Source organism: Sciurus vulgaris, assembly GCF_902686455.1.
Source record: "Sciurus vulgaris genome assembly, contig: HiC_scaffold_174_arrow_ctg1, whole genome shotgun sequence".
NCBI classification, from domain to species: Eukaryota; Metazoa; Chordata; class Mammalia; order Rodentia; family Sciuridae; genus Sciurus; species Sciurus vulgaris.
In genome coordinates, this window is record NW_027632879.1 from 579,642 (window position 1) to 598,221 (window position 18,580).

At 52.9% G+C, this 18,580-nt stretch overlaps 1 protein-coding gene across 1 annotated transcript in view; it reads left to right on the forward strand.

Annotated features, from left to right (window-relative positions):
* Positions 1-3,073: 3,073 nt before the first annotated feature.
* LOC306652292 (sialate:O-sulfotransferase 2-like) overlaps positions 3,074-18,580 on the forward strand; it is a gene marked incomplete at both ends in the record, with an annotated part of 32,080 nt that continues 16,573 nt past the window's right edge. Inside the window, 2 exons of the mRNA XM_079125270.1 lie at positions 3,074-3,340; positions 13,711-13,933. Coding sequence (XP_078981396.1) covers positions 3,074-3,340; positions 13,711-13,933 — 490 coding nt within the window. The remainder of the gene's footprint in view (positions 3,341-13,710; positions 13,934-18,580) is intronic.

Sequence of the window (18,580 nt, forward strand, 5' to 3'; positions counted from 1 at the left end):
CTCATATTGTTCAGGTATCAGAGGACCACTGAGATATTGCAGATTTCCTCTATTGACTTACAATGTCCCTGAAGATTTCTATATATATCCCCCCTTAGCCTTCAGTAGGCTGAAGTCTTGGAGGAAATTGATAATGCGGTGCTCCACAAGGAAGCTGCCTCTCTAGGAGTGGTGGCCTTCAGGTGGGGTATAATCCCTGCTAGTGAGCAGAGGTGCCTCCACTTGTTGACCAATGATCATCCAAAGGGGACCTAGGCTGTGGGCTGAGGCAAGGCCTGTTTGGGCCTGAGTCTCTGGTTTTACCGTCCTTGTGGGGAAACCTCACCCAGCAGGGAAGACTCACCCAGTGGGGAGGTCTCGCTGGTCAGTTCCCTCCTAGAGGTTCCCCTCAATTTACAGCTACCGCCTGGGTTGGGCTGCCTTCCTCTGCAAAGTTCCCAGGAGCCTGGCCCTACCTCCTGGGCCTGGGAGCCTCACCCTTCGCATATGACTCTCCCTAGGCTGCCCTTCCTCAGAGAATCTGCCCGTAGGCCTGGAACCTTCGCTCCGCCCTAAGCCTGTCTCTGTGCAGCTCTTCCACGAAGAAGCCTCCTAGATCCTGGGACCCTGCTCTGCATCTAATCGCCTGGCTATGCGGCCCCTCCTCTGAGCAGCCACCTGGGGCCCCGTACAATCGCTCTGAATCCCAGAGACCCGCCACACGCCTCTTCCTCCAGACAGCCGCCCAGTATTCCGGTGGGGTCACTAGGAGTCCAAGAAACTCACTGCGTGCCTCCACCTCCACCAACCACCCGTAGCCCTGGGCAATCAATCACTCCGAGTCGAAGTGACCCTCCCCGTTCCTCCTCCTTCTCCAGATAACCCCCGGGGTGTTCAGGAGCGGTCGCTCTGAGTGGCTCTGAGTCCTCGTGACCCGCAGCACGGGTCCTCTGGGCAACCGCCCGGAGCTCTGGTGCGGCCACTCAAGACCAAGCGTCCCACCACGCTTCTCCTCCAGGCAGCCCCCCTGTGTTCAGGAGCTGTCACTTTAAGTCCAAACAACTCACCACTCGCCTTCTCCTCTGAGACGCCGCCTGGAGCGCTAATGCAGTCACTGCGAGTCCAAAGGACCCACCGTGCTCCTCCTCTTCCTCCTCCTCGTCCTCAGGGCAGGCCCCGGTGTTCAGAAGAGTCGTTCCGAGTCCAAACAGCTCGCCGGCGGCTTCTCCTCTGGCAACCGCCTGTAGCTCTGGTGCAGTCACTCCGAATCCAAGTGGCCACGCTCCTCCTCCTCCTCCTCAGGGCAGGCCCCGGTGTCCTGAGTCCACACAGCTCTCCTCGCCACTCTTCCCCTGGGCAGCCGCCGGAGCCCCAGTGGTTGCTCCGAGTCCCAGCGCTGTGCCGAGCGGCCTTCTTTACGGCGCTCCCAGCAGTCCGAGTTCAGCTCCAGCGGGGGGAGGGGCGTCTCGCCGGCAGTTCTACTTCACAAAGTTTCCTGTGTTCTGGGACCACCGTCCCCTCCGGGATGCCCCCCCAGGGGGTGAGAGTCACCCGGCTGCTTTGAGTTGGTCCGAAGCGTCTCAATATCTCCTCTTTTGAATCCTGAGTCCTGGACCAGGCGGTCACCTGCTCCCTCAGGGCACTCTCCGGTGACTCAGCTTCGGGCGGGCTCCGGAGGCTGGAACCACAGAGAGGCAAGACTTCACTCCTCCATCCTGGGACCGGGCAGCACGTTACAGACAGCCGTGCACTTCCTCTCCTCCCCTTGACCTGTAGCAGTTCTTCTTCACTGCGGATTTTTTTTTTCTTTTTTTTTAGTTTAAAAAAAAATCTCATTTATTTGCCAGGCATACCCCAAATAAAAGGGGACAGAAGGGGGATGGCCCCCATCAACTCTCCACTAACTGGAGGCGATGGCCTCTGGGCAAGCACCCCAATTTCCCTGCTTTCCAAGCCCCTACATAAGATTCAAGCACAAGTCCCGCTCCCAAGAGCCCACGCTACCAAACAAGCTAGAAGCGGATTATATCTGTCTGCAGGTTTTGCAACCAGAGATGCAACCAACAATGGACTGAAAATACTCCAAAAAATTATTGTGCTGTACACACAATAGGCACAGACTTATTTCTTGTCCCTGTTCCCTAAATACAGGGACAAGAACTATATAGCATTGACATTGCACCAAGTATCAGAGCAATCTGGTGATGATTAAAGTCTTTGCGTATTTTCTAGATGAGACCTGAGCATCCATGGATTTGGGTATCTGAGGGATGGGGCTGGTCCTGGAACCAACTCACCATGGGTCCTGAGGGACATCTGTCTGTCATCAGCCTATAAGAATGTTTTCTTGGCTGAGATAAAGTTTATCCCCAAACTAGGACCTCGTAGAAGACAAGTTCCTGCTTCTCTGTTGGGGGTGAAGACCCAGGCCTGGGCTCCCCTCTGCTCTGCCCCCGAGGTGCTCCACAACATTCCCAGTTCCTCCTGTTCCTGATCTTTGGTATTCTGGGTGAAGGATGCTCAGGTCTCCTGTAAGTTCTCTCATGGCTAGGGGCTCCACATGCTGGTGCCTGTGGTCCTTTGCAGGTGACAGCCACATGTCCTGATGCCTGACAACTGGAGATCTGCCAGTTTCTAATCCCAGAGGGTGGATGCTCTGAGCCTGGGCATGGCTGGAAGAAGAGGCCAGAATCAAGGCCCTGGTGAGATTATCCAGCTCTCCAGGCCTGAGAGGCCAGCAGGGTCCAGGAACGGCTGGCCCAGATCCCTCTGCTAACTTTCCATTTTCAGCATTTTTTGGGAATTCTGAGGTGATGAACAAGATGTAGGGACATGGGACCCCCTCCTGATGGCCCCTTTCTTTGTGTCAAAAAGCCCACCTTGACCTTAACCTTGACCTTGGGTGGCCTTTCTCTTGGCTTCAAAAAAGTGCCGGACCTGTCCTTGACCTCTGCCCTTGGCAACCACCTTTACAGGTGGAGGAAGACTGAGGACCCCCAGAGGTGCCATCCCTAGGGGAAGCCCAGAACCCCGAGGCCCCTCCGTCACCTCCCAGCCAACCCAGTCCTGGGAGCCAGTCTGGAATGACCCCGCTATGGCGAAGCTCTGGTTCAAATTCCAGCGGTACTTCTGCAAGAAGCCCGTGTGCTTCTTCACCTTCCTGGTGCTCTACCTGACCACCAGGAGCCGACTCTTCCTGCACTCTGGCTTCATGGGCCAGACCGCCGTTTCCCAGAGTCAAACCAGCCCAGCCAGAGGAGGCCCAGCCCAGGGAAATGAGCTGCCCTTCTTGGGCAAACTGCAACTGGCCTGGGGATTCCAGGAGGGCGAAGCCTCCAGCATCATGGACCCTCGTTCAAGGGCAAGGATACCAATGAGAGAGTCAAGCTGGGTGACTACGGGGGAGCCTGGAGCTGAGCCCCCAAGGGGAGAGTCATCTGGGAGAAGGAGGAGGAGCAAGGTAAGAGCCCTATGGATCAGAGCCCAGGGGAGGGGCTGAGGGACAGGCTAGAGGGTAATACAGATCTAGTGCCAGCATTTAATAGGAACCAGCTGTTGCATAGAGACACTGCAAGATTTCACTCCCACTTCACAGTAGAAAAAAACTGAAGCTCAGAGAGGTTAAGCAGCCTGTGCAAGTTTGGACAGCTTGTCAATTAGCAATTTTGCATTTGAGCCCAGCTGTCCATTAGGGCTCCAAGCTCTGCCCCACACCCCCCAACACACCTTCCTCCAACCTGTGAAACACACACAAAAATTACACCAGCAGCTCTCGGGTATTTCAGGCCTGGTCCTGTTGTAAGCACTTGGCATGTTTGGAGTTATTTCCACAAATCTATACTTGGCTGCCATAATTCCCATGGTAAAGAGGAGGAAATGGGTTCCAAGACCCATGTTCACCTGGCTACCAAGTGACAGGGCTTGGGCTCAACCACACCACCCATGGTCCACCTTCTGGGTCCTTGGCAATGGGTCAGTCCTCAGGGGACACTGCTGCCCTGGCCATGTTTGATTGCATTTTCTTAGTCCATCAGGCATAAAGGGCTTTGCTGATTTTCACTGAATTCCGTGGGCTGAACACGACTGTGCTCAGCTGACAGATGTGGACACAGGCTGACAGGAGTGAAGACACTGGCTCTCAGCTGCAGTAGCCCTGGAGCTTAAGCCAGGTCTCTCTGGCCAGGGCACTTGGCTCCCTGTGTCAGCATCCCAAGTCTACTGGCATCCCCAACTGCCCAGTGTGCTGAGGAGGGACCCGGCAATCCATGAGATTGACAGGGATGGGGTCCCCAGAACTCAGGCGAGATGGCTGGGAGAATACACTGAGGCAGAGGGAACACCCAGGCAGCCTTATGTCCATGGATTCAACTCACAGAAAGTCCTCTCTGCACCATGGAGGGATGTGGGGTTACTGATGGAGCTCCTGCCGACTCAGAGGCCTCCAGTAGATGCCACGCTCCCACCCTGGGGACTTCCCTAGATCTCTGCCTCTTGAAGTCCCTGGTGTTCACCCAGAAGGGAGAGGGCAGGCGGGACACAGGAGGACAGGTGGGGGACTAGGACTCACACCCTACCTCCACCCCATCCAGCCGTGTGGTGCAGGCAAATGGCTTGGCCTCAGTTTTGAAATCTGTAAAATAGGGGTAATGATGGCTCCCTTCTGGGCATTTCTGAGCTTTCAGGGAGCTGATGCTCAGGAAAGCACCAGGCATCCCCAGCCTGGCACAGATAATCAGAGATGTTCAGGGGTGCTCGTGGGGTCTGCCTAGGAAGGAGCCCATCTCACAGTTACAGGTGCGGCAGGAGGGCTGCCCACTGGAGAGACTGGCCACTCCCAGCTCCACCTGTCCTTGGAAAGCCACAGAGCTACTTGTCATGCTTTGAGGCTAGACCCACTTGCCTGACCACCTCCCAAGCCCACCTTGGAACATCTCCCCCTTGGTTGTCTTCCTGCTGTTCATCTAGATGCCCTATAGGGGTATCAATCCCCCTGGCACAGTTGATACACGCACAACCATGTCCCTATTTGTTGTGAGAATGAAACAGTCAGCCCTTGGCATCTGTGGGTTCCACAACCTCAGATTCGATTAGACACTGATGGAAAATAATCAAGAAAAAAAAAGGTTGCAGAAATTTTTCTTGCCATTTTTCCCTCAGTGATACAGAGTGACAACTACTTACATAGAATCCACGTTGTATTGGGGGTCATAATAATCTAGAGATGACTTAAAGTTCCAGGAGTGTGTGCACAGGTTCTGTACAAACACGACACCATTTTACGCAAGGGACTCAAGCATTCACTGATTTTGGTATCCACGGGGGATGCTGGAACCATCCCCCACAGATGCTGTTGAACAACCATATGCCGCTGCCTCTGCTACTAGTCACCCTTTCTCAAGCAACTACTACATGGCATCAAGCTTTATTTACTTTTCATATTGTAATGAAATGATATGTGCAAAACACTCATCCTATCTTCTGGATTATACCATAGGTCACTTATTAGTTGCTGTTGTTCTTATCAGTAGCTGATATCTACTCACTGATCATTAAAGACTTACCACGTGTGAGTTTTTCATTGAATTAGTCCAACGCAGTTCAGAGATTGTCCCATTTCGCAGATGGCAAAACTAAGACCCAGAAATCACTCACCCGGGGCTACACAGGTAGTTCATGGAAAAAACTGAGGTTTAAAACAAGGTCTGTTAAGTTCCAAAGTGTGTGAGCCTTCTCTACTGCTATGCTGGTCAACCTTGCATGCTGAGCCCAGCAATGCTCTACAGTTTATGAAATTCGAAGAGAGAAGAAAGAAAGAAGCATAAGGCAGCCCTGGCTGGTTCTCTCCACAGGCAGCCTTGGGATTGGTGGTATTAAGGACACACAGATCCAGCCTGTACAGGAGGGACTTATTCAGAGCCCAGCAAGGACAGACAACCAAGTGGATTAAAGCTCAGCAGCTTCTCCCACCTGGTGGTAAATACATGGGCTTCCTCAAGCCAGTGAGGGCTCTGCTGGAGGCAGCAAGGCAGAGGGAAGGGGCTGGGCAGGAAGCCCAAATCCGGTGCCACTGGCGGAGGTGGTGTACAGGTCACCTCAGGAGCCCCACCTGGCCTGAGCTCCATAGCAGTGGATCAGGGGTTGAATCAGGTTCCACAACTCACAGGCTGTGCAGCCTCAGGCAGTATCATCACTGCTCTGAGACTAAGTTTCCTCCAAGGGACTAAGTTTCCTAAAAGGGACTGAGCACCTGTGTCTGTTGTGATGTTTACGGAGGGTAAATTGAGTGTGTGCTAAGTACCAGGTGCTGGGCTGGCCACTGTACATCTATTACTTCTTCATAGCAATACATTAAGGTACTCCGATTAACTCCAGCTCACGGAAAGAAACTCAGGCACAGAGAGGTTAAGCAATTTTCTCCAGGTTCCCCAGCAGAAGGGAGAGGGTAAACCTGTATTTGAATGCAGATGGTTGGAGACTTCCTTCCTTCCTTCCTTCCTTTCTTCCTTCCTTCCTTCCTTCCTTCCTTCCTTCCCTTCCTTCCTTCCTTCCTTCCTTCCCTTCCTTCCTTCCTTCCTTCCTTCCCTTCCTTCCTTCCTTCCTTCCTTCCCTTCCTTCCTTCCTTCCTTCCTTCCTTCCTTCCTTCCTTCCTTCCTTCCTTCCTTCCTTCCTTCCTTCCTTCCTTCCTTCCTTCCTTCCTTCCTTTCCTTCCTTCCTTCTTCTCATCATGCATTTATTGTATGCCTAGCCCCTTCCTGGGAGATGCTGACTCAGAAATAATTCAAACATTTTTCCTCTAAGGAATAGTCACAGTCCCTTAGGGGAAGACAGGTAGGTAAAAAAAAGAAATTATATTTTCAAACACTAATCCTCGATTATCAAAGCCATACGTGCTCATTGTAGAAAAATTAGAACATGTCAAAACAGACAGAGCCCAGAAGGAAGATGGCTGGACCCCACTGGCCACCCTGCCAGGGTTTGGTGCCTCCCCTCCCGCATTTCCAGCTGTGTCTTCAGCGTCTTTTGGCATATTTAACCGTGTACCCCGCTTCCCCCACTGTAGTAACTTTTCCTTTCATAAAATTCTTCCACAAGGAGTCAAAATTATTTCTAAATTGAAAGCATAATGCACATTACTGGGAAAATCACTCAGGAGACAGTTGAGCAGGGAGCAGCTTCGAGATCCCCAGGGGGACCCTTTGGTGGCCTCCTGGGGGAGGAGCAGTGGAGGGAGCTGTGGGACCCTCCTGGCCCCAGGCCCCTGTGCATGAGCAGGAAATGCCAGTCCTTGCATGTGAAGCCCAGACAGCCTGGAACAGTCAGACCCAGGGCCACTTCCAGGGTGGCAGAGCGTCCCCACAGTAGAGTACCTACTTGGGTTTCCAGCCTGAGCAGGTCTGGAGTTCAGCTCGGTGCACAGACTCATTTTGTGTAACATCGGTGGACAATCAATGCAATTGTTTTCCAGGGACACCACAGCTGAGTTCCCTAAATGGGTCCTTCAACACAGGGGTTGAGTCTCATGTACCTCCAGAGTTCACAGGTCCAAAATCAAGGGGTTGGCAGGGACATGCGCTTCAGAGGGCTCTGGGGACAACTACCCTGTGCCTCTGCCCTGCTGCCCTCACCTCCCGTGGCTTCCGCGTTACTCCAGCGTCTGCTTTTGTTGCCACAAGTCATTCTTTTGTCTCTGTCTCTTTGTTGGCCAGGGGTGCTTAACCACTGAGCTATATTCCCAGCTCGATTTATTTATTTGTTCATTTATTTATTTATTTGGAGACAGGGTCTCACTAAGTTCTCACTAAGTTGCTCAGGGCCTTGCTATATTACTGAGGCTGGCCTCAAACATGTGAGTCTCCAGTCTTAGCCTCCCGAGCTGCTGGGATGACTGGTATGCGCCACTGTGCCTGTTTTGTGTGTGTGTTTGCTTTTGGTACTAGTTATTGAACCCAGGGGCATTTAACCACTGAATCACATCCCCAGCACTTTCTATTTTTTTGTTTTAAAACAGGGTTTTTATTTTGAGACAGGGTCTTGCTAAGTCACATGGGGCCTGGCAAAGTTGCTGAGGCTGGCGTTGAACTCATGATCCTCCTGCCTCAGTCTCCCAAATTCCTGGGATGACAGGCGTGTGCCACAACACCCAACCCCATATGGCCATCTTCTTATAAAGACTGTGGTCAGATTGGATTGAGCCCACTGTCCTCCAGTGTGACCTCAGAACTCAATTACATGTGCAGTGATCCTATTTCAAATAAGGCAGCATTCTGAGGTCCTGGGGATTAGGACACTTGGTTTCTTTTCTTTTTTTTTTTTTTTTATCAATGAATAGCATCCTTAATACAATTTTTGTTTCTACTCTTCAGGGAGAAAAATTCTACTTCCAAGAGCTTGAGTGACATTCAGGATTCCCGTGGCACTGTCCTCGGGATTGGAGCCTAGACCTGCCTGACTCCAGGACAGTGAGTCACCGCCTGTCACCAGTCTGTTCACGAGCCATTCTGTAAGGGGTGCAGGTCATTTGCCTTCAGCCCTGGGAGGAGACTGCCTTGCTTGGGGAGAGCAGAACTGCTTGAAAGATTAACAGGAGCAAAGGGACAAAGTTAGGAAAGAAAGACCCCCGCCATGAGGAGGGGTACTGATGCTGGTTTCTGGGCTTGAGACAAATAGCCCAGCTCCACCGTGAAGACAAGCTGATAGCGTAAGCTTGGCTGTAAATCCACCCTCAAGTGGCCTGGGAGCCTGTCCCTGTTTGACACACCTGACCACCCCTCACCCCCATCTCCAAGAGAGTCTGCTGCCACAGCAGGTTTTGAAGAGGGGCCCAAGGAGAGACTAAAGAAGATGGCAGGGGCTTCTCAGCCCCCATGCCAATGAGTCCAGCAGGGCCGTAGAGCCCCAAGCACAGGAGTGATGGTCATGTGGGTGGCAGCCTGCACCCAAGGCCAGCAGGAAAGGGGTCCCCAGCTCTCTCCCAGGATAGGTAGAAAAGCCCCAGGGCTCTGCCAGCTCATCAGGCCCTGGTATGTAACACACCCACGTCCTACAAAGCATAAGGAAGGGTCCCGAGCCTTCCCTCCCTCCTGTCCACAGATAAGGGCGGGGAGGCCAATCAACAAGTCTCTGTTCAGCCCACTGGAGGGGAAGCAGGGGCAGCCCAGCACTTAAAAGTGCAGACTTTGGGGACAGTGGCTGCCTAAACACATCCCAGGAGACCCAGCCTCTCCCATCCCCCTCCAGGATGGTCTGAACAGGTGGCAGATAGCCCCGCACATTGGCACATGGGGAGGGGATGGGCCCAGGCTTGGGTTGGGTCTGAGATCCTCACTCCTGGATGAACTCAGGCAAGTGACTAAGTGATGTAGCTGGAGATCAGCACAGCCTGGTCAGTGTGCTCCAGTGGTGGCAAAGGACAGAAAACCCTACCCAAGGCTTCAACTAAAGAAGAAAACACAGGGGACTCTGTCACCAGGCTGCAGAAGGGGCTCCCTGGCCTGGAGTTCTTGTGACTTCATGCAGAGCATCCTTTTGGAAAGCTCCATTCAGCTCCTCTCTGCTCTAGCTGCTGGTCCTTCTGACACAGGCTGGTGCAGGCCCCAGAGGACAGTGGCTGCTGGTAGCTCTGGACTTGCACAATGCCAATGCCATTAGCCAGGAGAGCCTTTAACCTGCAGCAATTCAGTGAGCAGTCGGGTGTCCTCTTCTGGGTGGGAAATCTGATAGGCCCTGTGAGGGGGCAAGGTCTGGAAACCAGGAAGAGGAGCGTCCTCCAGGCAGAGTGCCCACAGGGTCCACCCCTCCACGTCACAGGGGAGCTACGAAGGCACCAGCATACATATGTTTTCACTTCTGTAATTAGATTGTACCAGTCCTATCCAACATGACCACTGTCTCCTGGGTGGCCAGATGCACTCACCCTAATCCTAAACTGACAGCCCCAAATTCATGTTGCCACTGGCTCCAAGCCAGCCTGTCTCCTGACGTTCTCCTGAGGCCCATTTATCTTGAAGCCCATGTGTCCAGAGGAAGCACAGCACCCTTGAAATAACTGGAAGGCGGACCTGAGATTGAACTTGAAGGGAGGCCCTTGAAAGCTGGGCAGAGTACCTGGCTCCTGGTTTGTTCAGAAAAGAGGGAAGAAGAAGAGAAGTCAGTAGCTGCCAATCAGCACTTATGCTGTGCGCCCAAAGTAAGATCGGCTTGTGAGGCCGGCACAGGTAAGAGTTGTGATGCTTGGTCTCCTTGTCTGTGAAAAGGGTTCATGAGAAGGCAGACTAAATGGGACAGGGGCGTGGATCCATGGGAGAGTGCTTGCTTAGCGCAGCTGCGGTCCTTGGGAGCATATGTGCAAGGGTCCAGTATCATGCTTGTGGCAAGGTACCTGATGGCATTTCCAAACGTGCCTCACTGAGTTGAAAGCGAACAGGGTTGTAAGGACTTGCATGTGGCTAGGGAATGTGTGAGCAGGTCAGTCTGTCTGCACCAGGCTTATTTGAAGGGCAAGGTGAGGGCTAGGGAATGGGGCATCTGATGGTTTCTCAGCATAGAAACCCCTGGCTGCTCTCCTGGAAGAAACACTCAGCTCTCCAGACAGGCTTTCCATTCCGAGCAGAAGCTGATTAGAATGAGTTTGATTAGACTGTGCACTCCGGAGGCGGTGCATACCTGTAATCTCAGCAACTCGGGAGGCTGAGGCAGGAGGATGGAAACTTGGAGGCCAATCTCAACAACTTAGCAATACCCTGTCTCAAAATAATAAAATAAAAAGGGCTGGGAATATGGCTCAGGGGTAAAGCACATCTGAAGGCTTTCAATCCCACCCACCCACCCCTCAAAAAAAAAAAAAAAAAAAAAAAAAAAAAAAGAATGTGCCTGGCGGGGGAGGGAGTGAGTTTTAAAGAGCAAATGAGTCTGTGTAAGACCAGCGAACAGGGTCAAGACCCCTAGGGCTGCCATGGGACTGAGCTCATCTTCTCTCCTTCTCTCCAGGATCTTGACCTTGTGGTGGCTCACAGGGAGACCTTGAATCCACTCACTACCACACTTCAGCTGGCTGACTCTGAGGGTCACAAGTGCTACTGGTCACAGCTACTGGTGCAGAAATGAGCTAGTGGGCGGCCACTGAGGGACTCTACCTGTTGTCCCTGATTAGCAAACACTGTCCTCTTTATAATTAGCTGCCTGAGAAGCCCACCATTAAAGTCATGATCCTGGGACCCTCTCCAGCTTGGGAAGGACCTTGAGTCCTTGATGACATGGAATTATTAATGAATTTTCCAACCTGCAGGAAGATAGAGGGGTTCCACAGAGCCCCTGCCATTGGGAAGCTCACAGCCTAGGATGGTGATGGACATGTACCCAGAGCAACTCGTGAGACAGGGTGCAGTGGTACCACTGCAGTGGCTGGATGTGCTGAAGAGGCCCTCAGGAGTTGACAGCCAGGAAGCGCTGGATCCCTTGAGTGAGTTGGTTCAGAAGCAGCGCTGGCTGCGCACACGTGCTGGGATCAAGAGCCAGGCAGCCACAGCCCTGCTGCAGGGCTCCCCATCTTGCTGGGGAAAACAACGCATGGACAGGCTAAGCGGTTTCTACTTGGGAAGCCTCGCTCCTGCCATGCCCTGTCCCACGGCACTTGGCACACAGGTCCCTATGAGGCTGGAGTGCCATGATCCACACTCTGCAGATGAGCATGCTGGGCTAGAGACACCGAAGCAGGATGGGTGCTGAGCCAGGAGCGCTTACAGTGGGGACGTGAAGGGGTAGAGGGAACCCATGGGGGACTCAGTACAGAGTACAAAGGTAAGACCCTGAGCTGGGTTTTGAAGGATGAATAGGAGTTTTCTAGGTATTGACAGTAGAGTGTGTAGGAAGAATCATCTCATGAACTAGGAAGCAGTGAGAGAGGGAAGGGCGGGGCTTGCTCCTTTTATAACAGTTGACTCACAGGAACCGCCAAGAGTCCCACAAGAATGACCTTAATCCCTTTCAAGGGCACACCCCCAGTGATCCAAGATGTCTCATGAGGCCCTACATCTTAAGCCTCCACCACCTCCCCAAGGCACCACCCTGGAAACCAGGCCTTCGACACATGTACTCCTGGGAGACCCTCAAACCACATCCAAACCACAGCACCTTGGAAGGAACACGCCCTCCGTGTTCATCAGCTTTCCATCACTGTAACAAAATAGCTGAGACAATTAACTTAAAAAGAGAAAAGGTCTATTTTGGCTCACAATCTGGGAGTTTCCAAATTACAGTTGAGGGGCCTTGTTTCTTTGGGCCTGTGGGGAGATGGCGCATCATGGGGGGAGCACAGGGAATACCACAGCCACTCACCTTTTAGGAAATGAGAGGCAGCGAAAAGGACTGGGCCTCATGATTCCCTCCCAGGGCAAGTCCCTGGTGACCTAAGGACTTCCAGTGAGGCGCTACCTCTTCAAGCGTGTACCAGCTGCTGGCAGCACCTCCCTGGGGGTTTGTGAGTACAGTTCAGAACCTCCACCCTCCTGACCCAGGAGACTCCCTGGCCCCTTTGTTCTTTCCCTGACCCAGAAATGATGGGTCCTCTGCCCCCCAGTACTCTGTCCTTTGGGCCTCTGAGTGATGAGGTCCCTCTTGCCTTGGAATTGCTAACGCTGCTGGGCCCTGTTCTTAGAAAGTGCTGCTTTTGTCAGTGAGGCATTTATAAAAGAGTGGACCTGGGACATCTGAGAACCAGGGCTGGAGAGACAGGAGGCTGAGGCAGGCAGATGAAGGAGTCTTGCCCAGCCCCAGGATTTGGCTGGGCATCGGGGCCCAAGATGCTCCACTTGTCTAAGTTGCTTTTCCCCCACCTGCCCCAGAGAGCAGCTGGCTGCAGCAATGCCACATTTGACCCCAAGCCATCCGGTGTGGAGGCCACAGGTCTGGCTGGGCATGTCCCTCCATCTGGGACCATGCCATCCAGGGAGCTGACAGTCCCCACAGGATGCTCCCCAGGTGCTCTGTGTTTTACAGACTGCTTCCTGAGGCCACCATGTCTCAGAAGCCACCATGGACGAAGGAGCTGAGCAGAGCCTGTCTCCCTCCCCTTCCCAGCTCCCCAGACCCGGGGCCAGAGCCAGAGCTGTCAGGGACTGTCATTTGTTTCTAGACCATGTAGCCACTGAGTGTCCTTTTTTGGAAAGGATTCCATGCTTATAGGGGGAAAATAAAAGTTAAAAATCTAAGCATGCCTGGGTTGTTTTGTTTTGCGAAAGGCATTTCTTCCTTGGCTGGGTCTGGAGCATAGTTTTACCACCTTCTGAAGGAAAGTGAGTCTCTGCCCCTCCCCTGCCTCCAATCCTTTAGGGACATGGAGGCATCAACCCTGGGTGACATTTCCTGGAATAGAGAGATGAATGTCTCCTGTCCCCAGACAGGGAGGACAAAGGGAGCGGGAGGGGGACATGTGGCAGAGGAGGATACGCCGTGGATACCGGTGGTGGGTCATGTGGGTGGGCCACGCCTCAGGCAGAGATGGGCAGGGGGGTGACACTGGGGAGCTCCTGTTCCTCTTCTGGGTTTCCCTGTCCTCAGGGACCCCCCACACCTCCAAGGCCCCCCAACTCCCCAGCCTCCCTGACTCCTCTTGGGGTTCTCTTGGAGTTTCCCTCACCCTGTCTCCTGGATCCCTGGGCTCTCCTGATGGCCTTGGGGCATCCTTGTCTCCTGAAGGCCCCTGCTTGCCAGGGTGCATGCGCAGGGTCTTGGTAGGTGTCCCGTGCGTCCCCGCCTGACAGCAGCCTCCCCCAGGCATTACCTGTACGTGGGACGGAGTTCAGCACCGAGAACTACTGCAGTCACAAGATCCAGGCGGCCAACATGAGCGCGGCCCAGTGCGACATGGAATGCAAGGGCGAGCAGGGCAGCGTGTGCGGCGGTGCCAACCACCTCTCCATCTATCGGCTGCATCTGGTTCAAGAGTCGGCCCGCAGGTGTACATGAGTTCACCTGTCTGCGTCTCTGCAGGTCCTGTCCCCACCGTCTGCCCTGCACCTTCCATGGCTCCCCATCACCCCAGGTGACAGGTAGCGCCCCCCCACCTGCCTCCCGCCAGACTTGGCAGAGCCCTTGGGTCCAGCTGCTGCGAACATCCCCAGGGCTCGTGCCCTCCCCTGCCTCCCACGCCAGAGGCCCCCCTCATTCCTACCTGATTTCCTTCTTCCCAAACTGAGCTAAAGCTTGAACTTGTTCTTCCTGGCTGTCTCTAGTGATGGTCATGATGACAATGGCCACCACTGTCCTGGTGATGCCCGCAGACCCTCTGTCCTTTCTGAGCATGGCCTCTGGAGCAGCCCCTCTGCTCTCCACAGTGACCCTTGAAATGGGCCCTGGTATTTAGCTGTTCCCATTTGACAGATGAGGAAGCTGAGTCTGAGTCTCCGTGTCAGGAGGCTGGCAGACAGGGGAGGACAGACTAACTCCAGAGGCCTCCATGCCCTCCTGGCCCACATCGGGGCCTATGGATGCTTCCAGTTGGAGTCTTGTTGGAAGCACTCACCAGTCTCCAAACCCAGGGAAGGAGAAGGCAGACAGGAGAGGATAGGAACCAGTTCCTCCTCTGGGGGCATCATGGAGTGGCCCTGTTCCTGAGGAGCAGGGCTGTTGAATGACATTAGTAACCATCTGTCAGACACCTGCCAGGCACTGTGCTCAGCCTGGGACAGGCTTGGTTTTACTTACCTTCCCTACAGGCTTTTCAGGTCATGGCCACGGTTAATTAGCCCCCTTTACAGCCAGGAAACTGAAAGCATCAGAGTGAACTTGCCAAAGATCATGCGGTCTAGTGCCAGGTGACCTTCAGACCTATAAAAGGAGCTAAAGGTCTTGCCGAGGATTTGGGGCTGGGCTTACCCTGTCCCACCATTGATCCGGAGGCAGTGACAGAACTCCAATGTGAAATCTTCTAACCCTGTGGCCTGTGTGTCCCCAGTTGGAACGTGCCTCAGAGGCCCCTGGAGACCTAGATCGGCTGCTGCATCAGCAAACCCACACAATTCTGCCTTTATAAGGAGCCCCAGGTGACACCAGGATGGAAGACTTTGAATAATGAGGCCAGATCTCAGGTAGATCTCTCCTAGGATGCAGACCTACCAGCACAGGATTCAGCAGAAAGTTAGCACCTCTGTTTGCATAAAAAAGTCCTCATTTACGTGAATTTAATATTTCACAAAACTGACTGCTTGCTGGACGAGGTGGCACACACCCGTCATCCCAGCAGCTAGGGAGGCTGAGGCAGGAGGATCACCACTTCAAACCCAGTCTCAGCTAAAAAGTGAGGCCCTAAGCAACTCAGTGAGACCCTGTCTCTAAATAAAATACAAAATAGGGCTGGGGAGGTGGCTCAGGGGTCAAGTGCCCCTGAGTTCAATTCCTGGTACCAAAAAACAAACAAACCAAAGAACCCTCCTAGCTTGTTAATGTGTTCAGTATTTCAAATTCCATATTTCCAAAATCCAGCTCGAGCTGCCCCACCATGAACAGGCTTGGCAGCCATGCTGGTTACCACCAACGGGTTGCCCCATCTCCCTGCCACTCATCTCAACTCAGGTGTGACACCTGGCTTGCAGGAGCAGAGGTGGTCTGTGGAATCCATGCTGGAGGAGGGCCAGCCAGTGGGTGTCTGGTGTGACTTGGTATCTCTGAAGGGGCAGATTTCACATGCTCACCTCAGGTCTCCTTTATGCCCATATTTATGTTATGTCGATGGTGACACTTTGGCCATCTGAAGCGATGGCCTCAAAGTTAGGAAGACGTACAGGGGGAAGCTACTACCTCTGAAATATGCCAGTAGATGAGGCAGAGCCAGATAAGGAGATTTGGGTTGTACTTGTCCTCAGAAGACATTAGCCAGACCTCCTTAGCTACAGTCAGTTGTCCGGATAATCTGGACCTCCTCTCTCTCTCTCTCTCTCTCTCTCTCTCTCTCTCTCTCACACACACACACACACACACATGCTCACAGTTCACAGATATCATGATCACCTGGCATCATCACCCTCCCATGAATCATCAAAGACTTTTCCATTAGCTGAAGTATATCCACCTGAACATGCAGACGTCACTAGAATCTGTTAGGGTGAGGTGAGTTGTGTTCCCATAGCTGGGTGGGTGCTGGGGAGCAGTCCATAATGCTGGAAGGAATACCACGGCACCCCTCAGCTTGCCTGCTGCCATCATCCTGGTGGGCAGTCATGCACCGGACAGAAGCATCTTTGCATCATGTCCAAGAGTGGGGATCTTGGTCATTTCTACTGAGAATGGAGTCCTGGATTCTCGAATTCCACCCATCTCTGAACTGTCATTGTACAAGGTCTGTAGCCTGAGCACCTTCAGCTGGACTCTGAAGGACAATCCCAGCATTGTCAACCTCAAGGCTACTGTGGCTGAGGCTTGAATGGAGGCAGCTTGGAGAAGAAGAGAGATGGCTGGTAATGTGTACAATGGGGACTCATGGGGAGCTCCCAGTTGACAACACGGCATCTGGAAACAGTCCTGAGATCTTTCCTGAATCAGATCATTTGATGAGCTCCCACTGGACCAGGTACAGGGAGGCTTGATGGGGAACCAAGCTCTGTCCCTCCCCGATAGCAATAAGGCCGGTCCAACCATGGGGGGTATGTTCAGCGGACTACAGGAGCAGCATTTGGGTTGAATTGCATTCTAAGGAGGTTCGGAGGAATGGGAAAGTCATGTTTTCCAGTCACAAGCAGAAACCCAGAATCAGCAAAAGCCCTGGGTTGGATGTCACATTGGTGACACCTCCTTGGTGTCTCCATTTTACACCTATAGAAACTCAAACTCAGAGACCAGAAGCAGCTTGGTTGAACAACCCCCAAGGAGGCTTCAAAGAGGAGAGGGCCTGTATGGGGGCCTCAAAAATGGAAAAGGCTGTGCCCAGTGGATAGGGGGAAGATACCCAGACTCGAGGCATGTCACCAAGGAATGGGAGAGAGATCCAGGCAAAGGAAGTGGAGTCTGCAGAAACCTAGAGATGATTTCTGGAAATAACAGGCAGGTGTGGTTTTTCCCCAAAGCCATGTCACCTCTTAGGGACCTATCATGGGCTGGAACCCAGGTCTCCCAGTAGGGGTGCTCACTCAGTCCAGTACTTTAGACACCGTGACCCCTTGAATTGGACTCAGGACCCATCTCCTCTTGGCAGGGGACTCCTCAGCTCTAGCTTAACTCCTCTTCCAAACCCTGGCCCTCCTTCTGCTTTGTTCCCTGACTCTAAGCAATATGAAACCACTGAGGTCTTTTCTCTGACTTTCAATGCCTGGGATCTGTTTTATACATAAATAAATCAGAAAGAGGTGCCTTCCAAGCCACTGGCACACAACTCTAGCATGTATCACATCAGAAAGAGAAATAAGCCAGCACTGGAGGAAACAGGTAGGGAGAAGCCAGATTCTGTGTGCAGAGTCATAACTCGGTATTAGCACTGTTTCCTAGTGAAGTTTCCCTGGAGATCCAAAGGAGGCTGCTTATCTCCCAACACTACCCTGAATGGGCTTCTGCCTGGGGTAAGGGGCCAGCCCACCTTTTTCTGAGCCCACAGGGTGCTTTTAGTAGCAAAAGCACCAAAGGCTGGCAGAGGAAATATCTGCAGGCACCTGCTGTTCTGCCTTTACACAGACTCCTGGACACCTGGACTCTGCCTGGTTACGAAAGAACCAAGAAATGGTCTTCCTCCTTGATTGGAGTCTTTAAAAAAATGGATATTGAACCCAAGAGAACTAAACCATTGGGCCAAATCCCCAGCCCCTTTTTGTATTTTATTAGAAACAGGGTCTCACTGAGTTGCTTAGGGCCTCTCCAAGTTGTTGAGGCTGGCTCTGAACTCGCGATCCTCCTGCCTCAGCCTCCCAAGCCACTGGGACGACAGGCATGTGCCACCACGCCTGGCTGAAGCCCATTTTTCACAGTGGTTTGCTAACTGTGTCTGCAAGAGTGGCTCTCCTCCCAGAAGGAGACACCTGATGGACTCGTTAACATTATGATTTCATAGTGTGTTGCCAGAATCTTCAATGGCCTGAAAGTCTTGCAAGATTTGGGTCATGTTGTTCCTTAGAACCACTACCTGTTGGGCTGCTACCTGTTGGGCTCATGGGTGGCTGTCCATGGTACTGGCTGCCCTTCCGTGGTGCTGAAACCCAGATGGCAGCAAACTGGCCCTGCCCTGACTCTAAGCAATCTGCCTTATGCATCTTGAAGAAGGCATTATGAAGTTCGCACTATTGCTGGGAAAACAGAGATCCCTGATTTGTGCTGCACCTTCACACACCATGGACAAGTGATGAGAAGGGAACAGGAAGTGGCACAGCATTTGCTGAGTCTCAGACAGTCCTAAAGTCCATTCCAGGGACTTCCACCCAGTTGTACACATGATGAGACCCACTTACAGATGAGGAAAACTGAGGCTCAGTGAAGTGAAGACACCTGCCCAAGGGCACACAGCTAAGGGCATGCCTGGCTTAAGCAGATGCCCTTCCTTCTGGATGCCAGAGCTCCCCACATATGAGAAGACATCTTCTCACTGCTATGGAGAGCAGGAGAGTATTGGGAAGGACAACAGATTCCC